The sequence below is a fragment of the Heteronotia binoei genome, chromosome 5, assembly GCF_032191835.1.
Source record: "Heteronotia binoei isolate CCM8104 ecotype False Entrance Well chromosome 5, APGP_CSIRO_Hbin_v1, whole genome shotgun sequence".
NCBI classification, from domain to species: Eukaryota; Metazoa; Chordata; class Lepidosauria; order Squamata; family Gekkonidae; genus Heteronotia; species Heteronotia binoei.
The window spans coordinates 30,750,108-30,767,054 of NC_083227.1; the positions used below are offsets into that span (position 1 = coordinate 30,750,108).

At 46.8% G+C, this 16,947-nt stretch overlaps 1 protein-coding gene across 1 annotated transcript; it reads left to right on the forward strand.

Moving 5' to 3' along the window:
• Positions 1 to 2,981: 2,981 nt before the first annotated feature.
• On the forward strand, positions 2,982 to 16,740 carry LOC132571904 (E3 ubiquitin-protein ligase TRIM39-like). Its single transcript, XM_060238697.1, has 6 exons — positions 2,982 to 3,051; positions 8,761 to 9,250; positions 13,105 to 13,200; positions 14,664 to 14,888; positions 16,333 to 16,355; positions 16,599 to 16,740. The coding sequence occupies exons 2-6, from the start codon at positions 8,846 to 8,848 to the stop codon at positions 16,738 to 16,740; spliced, it is 891 nt and encodes a 296-aa protein (XP_060094680.1). The 5' UTR covers positions 2,982 to 3,051; positions 8,761 to 8,845.
• Positions 16,741 to 16,947: the final 207 nt, after the last annotated feature.

Below are 16,947 nucleotides of genomic sequence, written 5' to 3' on the forward strand. Positions count from 1 at the left end.
GCTGAACAGGTTCCCCAGCTTTGGTTGCTTAATGCCGCTGTAAGCCAGTGACTTGCAGTCCATATGATGACAGTGGACTGATGATGCCTAGGTTCAAATCCCGCTTAGACAGAACACACACACAGGAGCATTTGGCCTAACTTATCTCACAGGGTTGCTGTGAGAATGAAATGTAACAGCACACACTTCAGTAGAGACACAACAAAAGAAGATAATCAATAGGTGGCTGTGTGGCTAGAAAGTGTTGTCACAGCCTGTCCAGCAAACGACCAGAGTCACCCCCATGGCTTCTTCACAGATGCAGCTTCCTACAGTAGGGTAGGGGCAGAGGTGAGAGCTGGCCTCACAACCAGAAGTGACGTCACACGATGTCATGACATCACTTCCCTCCCCCTCCACAGTTTCTACTTGCTGCTTCACTGGTCATTGGGCAGGAGGGCTCCCAGGAGACTGGAGTCCAAAGCAAAAGCCAGATACCCAAGGTGGATGGCAGAGGTGAAGAGAGAAACTGCCACAGGCAGTGGGAGAAGCCTCAGTCCAGGTCTGAAAGGCTCCAAGGACAAGCACAGAAGCAAGGTGCTTGCTCCACATGTTTCCCACACGTCCCCCAGCCTTCTCAGGACTCCCTCCCACAAGAATGTTTTCAAATGAAACTCACAACAGGAAGAGAAACCTTTAATATAAGCAGACTTCTCAACACATTGAAAACAGCCTCCCCACACACAGTTGCAATGTGCAGGAAGACATTTTACATCACAAAAAGGGGATGGGGGAAGAGTTAAACACTCCCGCCATTGGCACTGCTCCCCCACCCCACATCTGCCCCACAGCTGTACTGAACAAAACTTGAAAGGGTGTGGGATACCTGACAAATGATTTCCAAACATCTTATCTAATCTTCCTTCCAGAAGTAAGAAATAATGTGGGGGTGGGGGGGGGAGAGCTTCTTCTCCACTGCAGGCAGAGATTGGGATGGGAGGGTGAGAAAAAATGAGATAAAGGCAGGATTAAGGGTTATGGGAGTTAGCAGAAGCCTGCTGGTTTGTTTAGACCTCTCTTTTAGTCCCGATCTGTTATTATTTAATATGTGAAATGGGGAATTGTCTATTTCTGAAATCAGCTACAAAAGTAAGAGGGGATATTAGGCAATGGACTCCATTTTATTTATCCTGGAGAAGACTTCTGCAGAAGTATAAAACGGGAATCTTGAGTAATATTATTTTTTTAATGGCCCTGGTGAGAAATGACTGTCTTAACAAAGTTGCAGGTGGCCTTTGAAACGGGCCCAAAAGGAGGGCAGGAGGGTCTCTCAAGAAAAGGAGGCTCCAGAGAACTCGTAGATCAGGGCTGCTCTGTCAGCATCGGAAAAGGCCACTCGCCCCCCCACTTGCTCCGATCCTCAGAGAGGATGAGTTCAGGATGGGCCGTGTCCGAATCCAGAGTCACATTTGCTGCTGGAGACAGAAATGAAGCCAATTCAGCTGGGAGACAAATAGAGTTGTTTCCCACACCCACCTGACCCTGTTGTTAGTGTCCCAGGTGTGTCTGTTCCCTGTGGCTCTCCCTGACCTGGTTGGTTGTTTAGACATTCCCCCCATTCTGGCTTATTCTGTTTCTTTTTATTATATATTTATTATTCAAATTTATATTCTGCCGTACCCTGCAAGCGGGCTTGGGGCAGATCACAACACAAAGAATAAAAACATATAATAAATCAATATAAAACAATTCAAAAATCAATAAAAACATAAGGGAGGGATGATGGGTCAGTGATAGAGCATCTGCTTGGTAAGCAGAAGGTCCCAGGTTCAATCCCCGGCATCGCCAACTAAAAAGGGGTCTCTAGGCAAACAGGCGTGAAAAACCTCAGCTTGAGACCCTGGAGAGCTGCTGCCAGTCTGAGTAGACAATACTAACTTTGATGGGCCCAGGGTCTGATTCAGTATAAGGCAGCTTCATATGTTCATATAGATTTTCTAGTTTGACCTCTTGACTGGACTGTCCAATGGAAGGAACTACAGGTTTTCTGGGCTTGTATATATCTATATCTAAGACCAACAACGTTTTATTTAAAATGTAAGCTTTCGTGTGCTCAAAGCACATTTCATCAGGCAATAGGATGGAATGGCAAGCAGTCCTAAATATAGAGAACGTGGGCAGTGAGTTGGTATGCAGAGTCATGGAAATGTTTTTAGCAGATTAAAAGAATCACAAATTGGGGTCTGTGTTTGTTTGCTAGTGTTAACTGGGCTGAAACAACAGTGGAAGGTGATAAAAAGCAGATGGATGTCACAGATGTGAAATGCCATAAATCTGGCTTTGTTCTGGGTTTAAATAGAGGGCATTATTTTCTCAAGAGGTTATAACATCATTCTACTTTGCCATTAGAAAAAAAAATACATTAAAATATAGTGGTGGATATAATATAGTGCCTTGTGGCAGAGAGTGGTAAAGCTGCAGTACTGCAGTCTGAACTCTCTGCTCCCAACCTGAGTTTGATCCCGGCAGAAGCTGGTTTCAGGTAGCTGGCTCAGGTTGACTCAGCCTTCCATCATTCCGAGGTCGGTCAAAGGAGTACCCAGCTTGCTGGGGGGAAAGTGTAGATGACTGGGGAAGGTAATGGCAAACCACCCCGTAAAAAAGTCTGCCCTGAAAACGTTGTGAAAGCAACGTCACCCCAGAGTCGGAAACGACTGGTGCTCGCACAGGCGACTACCTTTACCTTTTAAAATATAGTGATGTGTTTTAAAAGGTGAATTTACTCGAAGGCTACCTCGGCGTCAATAGGACGTACTCCCACGTGTTAGTTGCTTTGGATTCCAGCCGGCCGCGCTTTGTTTTGAGAGAGCCCACCCCATTCACGTGTCTTGTCCTGCTATCCAATGACTGGCTGCGCAGCAGAATCAGGCGCGCTAATTCGATCGCTTGTTTTCGAGCCGCGCGGTTCCCTTAAAAAGAAAGCCCCCCCCCCCCCCCATTTTAGATTTTAGCGTCGCGGAGAAGCCGGTTCCTGCAGTTGTAGATTAGTTGGTTGCTGTTGCTCTGGCTTGCGTAAGTATTGCGGCTGGCGGGGGAATGGGGAGGGGGAAGCTTGTTTGGGAGGATTATTTAAAGTTGTTAATAGTTCCCCTCGCCAAACAAGCTGCTGGGATATAGGTATTCCCGAAAACCATACTTAAAGTCCCAGCAGTGTAAAAAGAGACTGCAATTCATTGCCACGGAGCATGGTGACGGCTATTACGTTGCCTGTCTTTAAAAGTGGGGGAGGCATGTTCGGGGAGGCGGGGTCCTTTTAGTGATCTTGAGTAAATGTGTGGAGGCCAGGTGGCCGGTTGGAGGATTGCAATACTTTCATGCCACCGTGCTGGGCTTCTGGAGATTTCTAGATGGATGCTGTAGGAAACAAGTTACTGATCTAGACAGACTTTTCAGTTTGGTGTAGTGGTTAAGTGTGCGGACTCTTATCTGGGAGAATCCATAGGAGTTGTCCTGGAAAGGGCAGCTTCGGTGGGAGCTCTCTCAGCCCTTCTCCCCACTTCACAGGGTGTCTATTGTGGGGGAGGAAGATAACGCTAAGCCGCTCTGAGATTCATAGTGCAGGGCAGGGTATAAATACAATTTCTTCTTCTTCTTTTAACCAAGTTTTTTAGTTAGATACTGAATGGCTGGTTGGTATATCATGATAATATAGAATTACCCTACCCCCTCTCATCCCCTGCCAGTGAGTGACCTAGTTACTGTTCTGGAGTAGCATCTTTTGAGTATAAAGGATAAAAGGAATCGCCTCACTTGGTATTTGCTGCCTACTGATCCTAATGGGACATATAGAGTGACCAATTTAAAAGCTGGCAGCTCCCAACAGCTTGTGCTTTCTCCCTTCCATGGGAGCCATTTTGTGCTTGGTCCGCCTGTCTTCCATGATAGTCATTTTTTGCCCACTACCTTTTCAGAGAACATCCACAAGGACCTCCTGGCCTACTGGAATTCAGTAAGGCTGATGTTATGGGCAGTGATTGTATTCCCATGGCCCTTGGAAGGAACTGACCCCAACAGAGCGATATATATTTTGTATCTGAGGAAGTATGCCTTGAATAAACTTTTGTTGGTCTTAAAAGGTTCTACTGCTTCAGACCAACACAGCTGCCCACGTGCATCTATTTTGTATCGAAACTCGCTTTTAACCCAGAATTCATCCAGGGCACTGTAAATGTGGTATTTCTGTGAGTCTGAGAAAAAAAAATAACCATCCAAAGAGTGCTCTGTGAGGGTGGAGGGAGGCTGGCTTTGGAATGTGAGAGGAATACTCTGGACATGCATAGAGACACTTCTTCATGCCAAGCAGATGCTCTACCACTGAGCCACGTCCCTCCTCAGAGAAGGCAGGTGTGTGGGGTGTCTGGGGGGACAGAGCAAGGGAGAAGGCAGGCAGGGCTTCCAGAGTTCACTGAGGCATCTTGGGGTGAAAGGTCTCTCTCTTTTCTCTCCAGGTCTCAGTTATGGAGTAGGGGATCTGATGTCCCATAGGGATTCTTTGCCTCCAGTTGTGCTCTTCCTGGAAATAATACAGCAAATGTAAAATTTCTGGAGATTTTGAAGCCACTGGGGAGGAAAAAATGGGAGGGTGGAAGTTTTTTGTGAAAATATATTTTGATATATATATGCAAATAAATCTGAGTCTATTTTTGCTACTTTAATAACAATATATATATGGTTTATAAAGAGCCACTGTAGTGTAGTGGTTGCAGTGTTGGGCTAAGACGGGGTGGCCAAACTGTGGCTCAGGAGCCACGTGTTGCTCTGTCAGCCAGCTTGGAGAAGGCATTTCTCTTTTTAAATCACTTCTCCAAGCCAGCCAGCAACTTGGAGAAGAAGATGATATTGGATTTATATCCCGCCCTCTACTCCGAAGAGTCTCAGAGCGGCTCACAATCTCCTTTATCTCCCTCCCTCACAACAGACACCCTGTGAGGTGGGTGGGGCTGGAGAGGGCTCTCACAGCAGCTGCCCTTTCAAGGACAACCCCTGCCAGAGCTATGGCTGACCCAAGGCCATTCCAGCAGGTGCAAGTGGAGGAGTGGGGAATCAAATCCGGTTCTCCCAGATAAGAGTCCGCACACTTAACCACTACACCAAACTGGCTCTCCTTTAAAGTTAAAGTTAAATTTGCTTTCTTTCCACCTTTTCTTCCCTCCCTCCCTTCTGTCTCTTAAAATCTAATGTTCATATATTGTGACTCTCAAACATCTAATGCAAGGGTGTCAAACTCATTTGTTATGAGGGCCAGATCTGACATAAATGAGACCTTACCAGGCCAGGCCATGTTTGTCATAAAATATAATGCTAGGTAATGGAGATATAAACTTTATAAATATATTTTTTAAAAAACTTAAAACATGCTTAAAACATTAGCAGTCATGGTCTTAAAGGCACTTTCTTTGTATCTTTCCCATGGGAGCCAGAAACTGGGCAAAGGAAGCTCTGGCTCTTTCCTTCCCTCCCCAGGGGACCATGAGGGGGAGGAGCCTCAGCCAATAGAAGGAAGGGAGGTTTTGCTCTGTAGCTCCTGTGCGATTGGACGAACCTGGCACAGCAAGCTGTGATGCAGAAGGAAGCAAGAGAGAGGGAGAAGGAAGCAGATGACAGCCAGTTGCTTAGGGGCCTGATAGCCTCTGAGGGCCTGATTTGGCTCTCAGGCCACATGTTTGACACCCCTGATCTAATGTTTATTCTATTTGGTCTTACATTAAACAAGTTTGGTCACCCCTGGACTAGGATTTTGAAGACCCAGATTCAAGTTTCCCCTCTGTTCTGGAAGATCACTAGGTGATGTTGGTCTAGTCACACACTCTCCACCTAACCTGTCTTACAAGTTGTTCTGGGGATAAAATGGAGGAAAGGGGTATGATGTACTTTGGGCCTCCAGTGGGGAAGGTAGAGCATGAAAGAAGTAAATAAATACAATAGTTTAGCATATAAAATATATTTATAGCATTTAAAATATAAATTCCTTCATTTTCTACAAGCAAAATTGCAAATGTGACCAATATTAAAGCAAGCGAGAACTATGAACTTCTGCATCGTATGCTATGACGGCACATTTGGTTCTAGGAACTTTTTGGTGCTCCCTCAAATGTCCCAATGTTTCCATTGGAGAGGGTGAATGCTCTGAGTCTACAACATGAATGAGTAATAGTCCTTGTCATATAAAGTACCGTATTTCAGTAATTCCAAAGTGGGAAAATATTTCATGGGGGTTTTTTTAGTGATGGTCTGAAAGTGTCAGCTTCCCCCCATGAAACAAAAGGTTTTTGGTGAGAGAGGGAACAGGAAAAATGTGGGTTCCCCCCCCCCCAGCCTTCACATCTTTAAGATCACCAGAAGCCCTCAGTACCTTCTTCTTCAAAGGAAGCCATCTAGGTAGCAGTAGATAGCCACTGGAACATTTCCCTGCTTGCAGAACAGTCATAGATAGGGTTGCCAGGTCTGCGTTGGAAAATACCTGGAGACTTTGGGGGTGGAGCTGGGAGAGGGTGGGGTTTGGGAAGGGAAGGGGCCACTGCTTGGGACAATACCATAGAGTCCACCCTTCAAAGCAACCATTTTTTCCAGAGGAGCTGATCTGTGCGAGCTGGAGATCAGTTGTAAAAGCGGGAGATCTCCAGGCCCCACCTGGAACTGGCAACCTGTCAGGGGAGAGACCTAGTTGATCTATCCACGTGTGCAAAGAAGAGATGAAAGGGCTATGAAATGCAAGTTTTGAGCCTGTGACATTCCTATGCAGAGCTTAGTTACAAAAATGAACACAATGTCCTTTTGAGTGGTAATTGGTTGGGAAATGTTCTTTCTACCTTCATTCTGCAGTTCGTGGGGAAAGTGCCTTACATTTAATTCAAGGAAGGCTGGACTCAACACATTTTTAAACATTAATTTAAATGCTGTGTTTTCTATACATTTAGGGTGGGCTGATCATTTTAATTTACACAGGAAGTTCCTGGAGAGCTGCTGGCAGCCAGACACATGCCAGGTCAAGCCCAATAGTTCTTCTATTGTTGCTGGGACTATACAGACGTGGCCAGCCATACTGTAGGGGGTAGTAATGGGTGAGCTGCCTTCCCTTGTTAGAACTGCTTGGCCAGGTTTGGTGACCCCCACAGTAATGGTGGCACACCAATATGGTCACTTGCTCCTGGGCCGTTTAGTTTCCCAGGCTGGTTCTGCCTTTATATATGTGGCTAAATATATGTGAATTGAGGAGTCAGCAGGTATTAGTGACAAGGGTTTGCTTCTGGATGGATTGAATTGGGTGCCTCAGTTGATCTTTCATCCATGCTAAGAGCCTGCAGAGGGACTGATAAGAAGAAGAAAATATTGGATTTATATCCCGCCCTCCACTCCAAAGAGTCTCAGAGCGGCTCACAATCTCCTTTATCTTCCTCCCCCACAACAGACACCCTGTGAGGTGGGTGGGGCTGGAGAGGGCTCTCACAGCAGCTGCCCTTTCAAGGACAACCTCTGCCAGAGCTATGGCTGACCCAAGGCCATGCTAGCAGGTGCAAGTGGAGGAGTGGGGAATCAAACCCGGTTCTCCCAGATAAGAGTCCGCACACTTAACCACTACACCAAACTGGCTCTCCACACAAGAACATAGGAGAAGCCATGTTGGATCAGACCAATGGCCCATCCAGTCCAACACTTTGTGTCACACAGTGGCCAAAAAACCCAGGCACCATCAGGAGGTCCACCATTGGGGTCAGGACACTAGAAGCCTTTCCACTGTTGCCCCCCCAAGCACCAAGAATACAGAGCATCAAGTCATAGTTTTGTGTCTGACAACCCTTTGTCTGCAGTGGATGCCCCACTCTGCCAATAATGCTAAGCATTGGAGGGAAGAACCGGTTGCATAAGTTTTAGCCTGAGAGCATATCAGTGTGGGTACCATCTGTGGGTTTCCTGGCACCCATCTTTTTCTTCCTTAAGTCTTTTCCCTCTGTTTAGAATACATTCCACATTCCTAAGAGGGACATAAGGAAAACAATGCTTATATACTTTTCGCCCTGCAATATAACATGGCACCAGCCAACCATTTGACTGAGATATAGTTGCTTAGAGAACAGGAGGTCAAAGAACAGATGTTGAGTAAGGGTGGAAATAAGGGCAGCAACATTCTAAAATGCAGCAAAATCAATCCACAGGAGAGCAGACCAGTCTTCCGGTTCACTAATCAGTGTTATTGCAAGATCTCAAATTTTTGCTAAATTCTTAATGGTGAAATAAAATTCTTTAATAGGAACCTCTTATTTTCTGACTGGCTGTGGCCTCACCCCACTCCAATGGCTGACATTTGCTCTTCAGCCATTTTGTCTACAGTTGCCCTCTAGGCTCAACAAAGCTGAAGACCTCTGCCCAGTATAATAGAAACTGACCTTCCCAGTTTTGCTCTGAGACAGTTCTGAGGGGAAATCTGTCAGCCTCTTTTGAGTGGTGGTCCTCCACATTCAGGACCGGATCTACATGTTTCTCGAGGGGGGTGCAAAATTAAAAAATGACACCCCCTTATGAGCCCATTCTCTTATGATCCCATAGAAAACAGTGGGCTTCATACCCAATTTGGTGCCCCCCCTCCATCAGCGCCCAGGGCAAGCAACCCCCTCTGCCCCCCACCCTAGAGCCAGCCCTGTCCATACTTAGTGAGGCATTTCATCTTCCCTGTTCAATTTTTCACCATGTACTTAGACTCTCTTCTTTGACCCTGTTTTTCAGAAAGCAAGAAGAGCCCAGACTGGAAGACATTTCTTGGGAACACAGGAGGTAAAAGCACAATTGACTTCTTTGACGGCCTCAAGTTATGACTGTGGAGGTGTCCAGGGATAGGCCTTGGGCTGATGCCCTTTGCCCCGTCTGTGCCAGATATTTCACAGATCCCGTGTCTCTGGAGTGTGGGCACAACTACTGCCGTAGCTGCATTACCCGGTGCTGGGAGGAGCTGTCTGTGGACATCATCTGCCCCAGGTGGTGTGAGTATTTCCTCGAAGGGAGAAAATTTGAGCCGAACAGGGAGCTGGCCAACTTTGTGGAAGCCACAAAGCGATTAGTCGAGCAAATTAAAGAAGAGGCGAAAGGATGGTCAAATTGTGCAGAGCACCAGATGCCCCTGAATCTCTTCTGTGAGGATGACCAAGCTGCTCTCTGTTCAGAGTGTAAGATGTTGCAGGCGCACAGAAATCACAATGTGGTCGGCGTGGATTTCATGGTAGGAACATATTTGTTATGGGGTGGGGGGGAAGTTGCAGAGCTGAGAAAATAAACAGTGCTGGTACTCAAGCGTCTTTTTCATATATTTATTTTGCCTTTCAACAACCTTGTGAGATAGGTTAAGCTGAGAAATCAAGAGCTACTGAGTAAATCTCTTGATTCACTGTCCAACTCTAACCTGCTGAGTAAATCTCTTGATTCAGTGTGGTTTTGATCTCCCTTATCCAACTCTAAGCATTACACCAGCTCTTTCCTTCTTGTTGGGAAGCTTTTGTCTCTAATTCCAGATGCTTTGGTAACTTTTGTAAGAAGATTTTTGTTTCTCCTAAAGGTAAAGGTAGTCCCCTGTGCAAGCACCAGTCATTTCCGACTCTGGGGTGATGTCGCATCACGACACTTTCACGGCAGCCTTTTTTACAGGGTGGTTTGCCATTGCCTTCCCCAGTCATCTACACTTTACCCCTAGCAAGTTGGGTATTCATTTTACTGACCTTGGAAGGATGGAAGGCTGAGACAACCTTGAGCCGGCTACCTGAACCCATCTTCTGCCGGGATCGAATTCAGGTTGTGAGCAGAGAGCTCGGACTGCAGTACTGCAGCTTTACCACTCTGCGCCATGGGGCTCCTTTAGTTTCTCCTAGCAAGAGCCAAAAGAGCTTCCGATATAGAATATCCCCATTGGTGCCCCTCCCTCCCTGCATTGGTGTGATAAGAACTTGTTTTTACATGCCCAGAAAAAGTATCGGTTCTGAGTGGGGCTGAAGACCTGCTGACAGATGAAGGTGTTGTTGCACCAGTTGGGAACAGTGACCACAAATCTGTAAAGTTCAACATTCATAAGAACATAAGTGGTCAACCAGTAACTCTGGAGGACTGACCCCTCTGCGGGGGTGGAGAGAGTTGTCTGTTGGTGGCAGTTAACCACTATGAATTCAGGGAACCTCCATGTTCAAAGCAAGGAACTTCTGAATCCCAGTGCCAGGAGGCAACATGAGAGGCCTTTGCCTCTATGTTCCTCCCCATTGTTCCTCCTGAAGAACTGGTTGACCACTGTATTAGACAGGATGCTGGACTAGACAGACCAGTGGTCTGATCCAGCTGGGCTCTTCTTACATTCTCTTTCCCTTCTTGCTGTTCCATTAAGAACTTTATTAATCTATGCCATGTTCTCTTTCAGCATGACTTTCTCTCCTGCCCCAATGGCAAGAGTCTCCAGTGCATTGTCTTTTAAGGGAAGGTGCTGCATCCCTCACGAAAAAGAGCCAGTTTGGTGTAGTGGTTAAGTGTGTGGACTCTTATCTGAGAGAACTGGGTTTGATTCCCCACTCCTCCACTTGCACCTGCTGGAATGGGCGTAGGTCAGTCATAGCTCTCGTAGGAGATGTCCTTGAAAGGGCAGCTGCTGTGAGAGCTCTCTCAGCCCCACCCACCTCACAGGGTGTCTGTTGTGGGGGAATAAGATAAAGGAGATTGTAAGCCGCTCTGAGACTCTGATTCAGAGAGAAGGATGGGGTATAAATCTGCAGTCGTCTTCTTCGTACCCTATCACAAATTTTGTTAAGTCTTTAACGTGCTACTAGACTCTTGCTGTTTTCTATCCCAAGGGAAGAGTCAAGTTAAAAGGAAAACTGAAGACTCTGCATGCATCTTGGATTTAAGAGGTGTAGATGTCTAGGCATGCCCACCTTGTCTTTGAAAGCATTTATCTCATTATAAACGAGAAAATGTTTCATAGGAGTTCCCCTCCCCCAAAAGAAATTAAATTTAAGGTTCCCCCTTCCTCCAGCCTTCATATCTTTGCTCTGGATGCTTTGTGAATTCTGAGAGTGGGTAGTGGATGCCATCATAAAAATGGAGGTTGGCCTAAGCGGGCTGTTGGGGCCTTCCAGCCTCAGTGACCTCCTCCAATGGAGGCATCTGCAGCACATGGAAAGGACGAAGTGGAGGAGACGAGAATGATGTTAAACTGTTTTGATTCTCCACCGGGGAGAAAGGCAAGGGATTAATGAATAAAGGTGAAGCCTCTTGGGCGTTTCTGAGGCACTTCTCACATCTAGAAGGCAGGGGCAAATTGAACGTAAGCATATTGAAAAATTTAAACCAGAACAATTGATCAAAAAGATTATTGGGGCGCATTCCTGGTCATTATCTCCAAATGGCTATATCAGGGCTTTTTTGGAGCAGGAATGCGGTTCCGGCTGGCTTGATGTCAGGAGGTGTGGCCTAATATGCAAATGAGTTTCTGCTGGGCTTTTTCTACAAACAAAGCTCTGGCTGTATCTCTGCAAGCCTCCTAGTGAGAATGTATAGCAGCTTTTCCTTTATGCAGATATGAGTGTTGTCTTCTAGACTGGTTCACATTGGTGCTGCTTGCTTTATTGAGACATTGTTATTGAGGCTGGAAGGTCCCAACAGGGTGCTTAGGCAAAAGTAGGAGGGAAGGCTGGGCACTCTGTGCCTTCCAGACAGTCTGGAAGGGGTGGAGGGGGGGCGGATTTTCCTCATGAGGAAAGCCTAGCTGTCCTGTGCCTCCTCAACAGTTGGAGAGGTGGAGGTTTTGTCAGTTTCTCACGGGATGGGTTCAGGCTCTGCGGGTAGGATTGCCAAGTCCAATTCAAGAAATACCTGGGGACTTTGGGGGTGGAGCCAGGAGATATTGGGGGTGGGGCCAGGAGCAAGGTTGTGACAAGCACAATTGAACACTGAAGGGAATTCTGGCCATCACATTTAAAGGGACCACACACCTTTTAAATGCCTTCCCTCCATTGGAAATAACGAAGGATCGGGGCATCATCTTTTAGGGCTCAGAGAAATGGACCTCCTGATCCAATCCTTTTGAAACTTGGTAGGTATTTTGAGGAGAGGCACTAGATGCTATGCTTAAAATGTGGTGCTTCTGCCTCAAAACACAGCCTCCCCAGATACCCGTGGATCAATTCTCCATTACACCCTGTGGGAATCAATCTTCATAGGGAATAATGGAGTACCCAACAGACATCCCCCTTCCCTCTCCCCCCCACTTTCTGATGACCCTGAAGAGAGGGGAGGGCCTCCAAACCGGGGGATCCTCTGCCCTCACCTGGTGATTAGGCAAAGCAAGAAAAATACCGTGCACCAAATGTTGCAGTATAAGTGCAAAACGCTCTTTTACTCAACCTCTTTATCACTGTAATTCTTAAATGTCCTTCAAAGCAAATAAACAGTCCTTAGTATAAACTCAAACTTTAAATGTTGCCAGGTCTGCTGTCCTTGCCTTTCTGTTGAGAGACGCAGATAGCCCGGTTGTTCCTCTTTGAAGAGTAATTCAACAGGTGTAGTAGCAGCAACACGAGTCCTAGGTTCAAGTTCGTGTTTCCTTTACACTTCCTCTGGCCGCTATTTTTACACTCTGGAACCCGTGTTTAGGCAACAGCGCACAGTCATATCTTATCAGTATGCACGAACGGTTCATAAATTATTGTGCTCTGGGGTCATCCTTCCTGAACTAAGACAAAAATCTGTGAGCTGGAGGCTAAAAACCTGTGAGCCAGCTCACGCTAACTCAGTTTAGACGGAATACTGCTGGTTATTACAGCAAAATGGCTATGTCTCTGCAAGCATCCTAATGAGAATTTTTAGTGACTTTTCCATTATCCATATCCAAGTGTTGCCTTCTAGACTGGTTCACATTCGTGCTGCTTGCTTTGCATTATGTACTGTATAATCTGGGGAGAAGATAGCTCTTTGTTTGCACCTTAATCAGTAAGGGATTATCCTTCTAGGTTCTTACTTGAAACAAACTGTCATGAGGATAGGGAAATGAGCTGCAGAATACATTTGATTCCTGCTTAACCTGTGTTTTTCTTTTTTCAGCACCAAATGGATGCTTATATGAACATCCCGGTTGAAATGAAAAACGAGCTTAAGATCTATTTGGAGAATTCTGGGAAAGTAACCCAAGAGTGGCTGGTAGGTACCGCACACACACAACACACAAGAAGAAACTCAGACTGTGGACACAGGATAACACCAAGTTACAGAATAAACTGTGGTGTCTTGTGAGCAAAAATTCTACTTCCTGAGCTACTGAACATAAGAACATAAGAGAGCCATGTTGGATCAGGCCAATGGCCCATCCAGTCCAACACTCTGTGTCACACAGTGGCCAAAAAAACCAGGTGCCATCAGGAGGTCTATCAGTGGAGCCAGGACGCTTGAAGTCCTCACACTGTTGTCCCTCCCAGGCACTAAGAATACAGAGCATCACTGCCCCGGACAGAGAGTTCCAACAATACGCTGTGTCTAATAGCCACTGATGGACCTCTGCTCCATATGTTTATCCAATCTCCTTTTGAAGCTGGCTATGCTTGTAGCTTCTACCACCTCCTGTGGCAGTGAATTCCATGCGTTAATCCCCCTTTGAGTGAAGAAGTACTTCCTTTTATCCGTTCTAAACCGACTGCTCAGCAATTTCATTGCGTGTCCATGAGTTCTTGTATTGAGAGAAAGGGAGAAAAGTACCGTATTTTTCGGATCATAAGGCGCTCCGGACCATAGGACGCACCTTCCTCCTGGGGGGCGATCCGCTGCCTCCGCCTCCGATCCCGGCGCTTCCCCCGCACCTGCCTGCCTGGCTCCAGCTTCTTCCAGCAAGTGCTTGGATCGCTCCACGCTGCCCCCACCGCAAACCCAGCGCTTCGCGAGCGCCAGCTGTGGAGAGGGCAGCGTGCTTCCTCCATGCCTGTCTGCCTGGCTCCAGCTCTGATGCTTAAAGCAAGTGCTGGGATCGGAGGGCGGAGGGAGCGATCCTGGCGCTTGCTGTCATGTTACCCCTCGACGTTTCTCCAAGCTAAAGAGCCCCAAGCGTTTTAACCTTTCTTCATAGGGAAAGTGTTCCAACCCTTTAATCATTCTAGTTGCCCTTTTCTGCACTTTTTCCAATGCTATAAAATCTTTAAGGTGCGGTGACCAGAATTGTACACAGGGCTGCACCATTGATTTATTACAGGGGCATTATGATACTGGCTGATTTGTTTTCAGTTCCCTTCCTGATAATTCCCAGCATGGTGTTGGCCTTTTTTTATTGCAGTTGCACACTGTCTCGACATTTTCAGTGAGTTATCTACCATGACCCCAAAATCTCTCTCTTGGTCAGTCTCCTCCAGTTCACACCCCATTCCTGGCATTAAAGTTGTGAGCCACTGTCTAAATTAGTTTGCTCTGGAGCCATTTTTCTGAGCTAAGACAAAAACGTTTGAGCCATAGGCTAAAAAACCTAAGAGCTAGCTCACACTAACTCAGCTTAGAGGGAATGATGTTTATGATATGTGAATATGTAGGAAAATCCACTGTTCCCACACAAGGAATGCCCGGAGATGCATAACACTGTCATGCTTCTGCCTTAACCATTTCCCCTGGTTTGCCCTCTGCAGAAACGGACAGAAGCAGAGAGGAAGAAGACAATAGCTACATTCAAGGACCTACGTCAGTTTTTGGATGAACAGGAGCGTCTTCGGCTAGCCAAACTGGTAGAGCTGGAGAAAGAGATCACAAGGAAGATGGAAGAGCATGACAAAAAAGTCTCTGATCAAATCACTCTCCTGGTCGATATCTACTATTGGATGGAGGAAGAATATGATCACAGGAAATTTCTGCAGGTGAGCCTAAGAAATGTTGGACTCAGTCAGGGTAGTTCCAGTGGTAGGCTCTTCTAGGAAATTGGTTGCAGAGCCATAAGAACATAAGAGAAGCCATGTTGGATCAGGGCAATGGCCCATCCAGTCTAATACGCTATGTCACACAGCAGCCAAAAAACCCAGGTGACATCAGAATGGCCATCAGCAAGGCCAGGACTCCAGAAACCCTCCCACTGTCCTCCCCCCACACCAAGCACCAGGAACAGAGAGCATCACTATCCCAGAAAGGGTAAACAAGGAGCTCATCTGAAGGCACTTGAATATGAGGGAGGATTGTAGGAGAGCATGCTATCTCCAGTTGACACACTGATTCAGTATTCTTCGTTTAGTGGAAAAGATCCCATGTGGCAGAGCTGAGAAAGACCCAAGTCTAGCTCAAGGGTGGCCAAACTGTGGCTCAGGAGCCACATGGGGCTCTTTCATATGTGTTGTATGGTTCCTGAAGCCCCCACCACCCCATTGGCTAGCTTGGAGAAGCCACTTCTCTTTTTAAATTACTTCTCCAATTACTTTAGCCAGTGGCTTGGAGAATGCATTTAAAGTTAAAATTGTTTTCTTTCCACCTCTCCCTCTCTTCCTTCCCCATTTATTTTCCTTCCTTCTTTCCTCCCTGCCTGCCTGCTCTCAAACATCTGATGTTCATGTCTTGTGGCTCTCAAACATCTGACATTTATCCTATGTGGCTTGCTCTTTAAGCAAGTTTGGCCAGCCCTGGTCTAGCTAGCACTGGAGTGTGGCTACCGGTTTGGAAGAGAAGGTCCTGGGCCTGATGAAGCCGTGTCTGGGCCAGTTTACTGTGAGGCACCTTTATATGCAGCACCAGCTCTAGGGTGCCAATGGCCTAGGCAAGACGCCCCACTCCCAGCAAGGGCAAGCCCAGCTGCAGCACAGTGTCTGCATCCAGAGCCACCGCTGACTGCCTTCACCTGGCAGCTCCCATGTCTGACATGCGGACAGAATGATGGCAGAGGTGGGACGACAGCAGCCTGCAGGTACCGTTCCGTGCCATGGCTGATGGGCTATTTCCCTAACTGTAGATACAAGGGTGAGAGGCAGGGCCCAAACCGGTACCCCCTGGGCCCCGCCCTAGGCAGCCACCTAGGACTGTCTAGCAAACAGGCCGCTCCTGTTTATATGTTCATGTGGAGGCTGGTGTGTTGGGTGGAGCTCTAGTTTGAGCAGATTAGCTAACAGATTTCTCTTTTATGGAGTAAGAAACCTTCAAGGGTTTGATCTCATGGCTGGGAAATGCTCTCTGTCAACTGGAAACCAATGAGTTTTTGGTATTATCTGAATGAAAGTTACCAAAGCTAAGCACCTTTATGTCTATTAATTTATACTTGCACACATTATCTCAGCCTCCTTATAACATCATCATCATCTCTCTCTTCTCTCTCGTGTCCAGGAGTTTGGAGGTGGCTTGTCCAGGTACGTGGCTTCCTTTTATCCTCCCAACTACTGATGTTCTATATGGCTCTGTTAAGAGCCTCCGGATTTTACTGGAGCCAACATTACTGCTGGAGAAGCAAAATACTGCATCTGCACACACCCCTTTTTTCTAACTTAGTCTAGCCTGGGAGACAGCCTCCGACTTTGATATGAACAATCTGGCCACCTGAATCTATGCCATGGTAACATCGAGACTAAACTACTGTAATGCACTTTACATAGGTCTCCTCTCAAAGTCAACTTGGAGACTCCAGTTGGTGCAGTACGCTGCAGCGCTGCTATTATCGGGAACCAGATGGGGCATGCGTATTACTCCCATGCTGCAGTCACTGCATTGACTCAGTTACCTGGCTGTCCTGTATGAAACCCATCATAGCCTTGTCATATATGCAAGACCACCTCTCTCTCTCCCTGTGCTTCTCCACGAGAGCTTTGCTCATCTGAGCAAGGACTTCTGCGGGTGCTACCCCTGCAAATGGGCAAAGTCAGCTACTGCCCACACAGGTGCACTCTTTGTTGTGGTCCCCACTTTGTGGAACAGCCTGCCTAAAGAGGTCTGCAAACTCTGCAA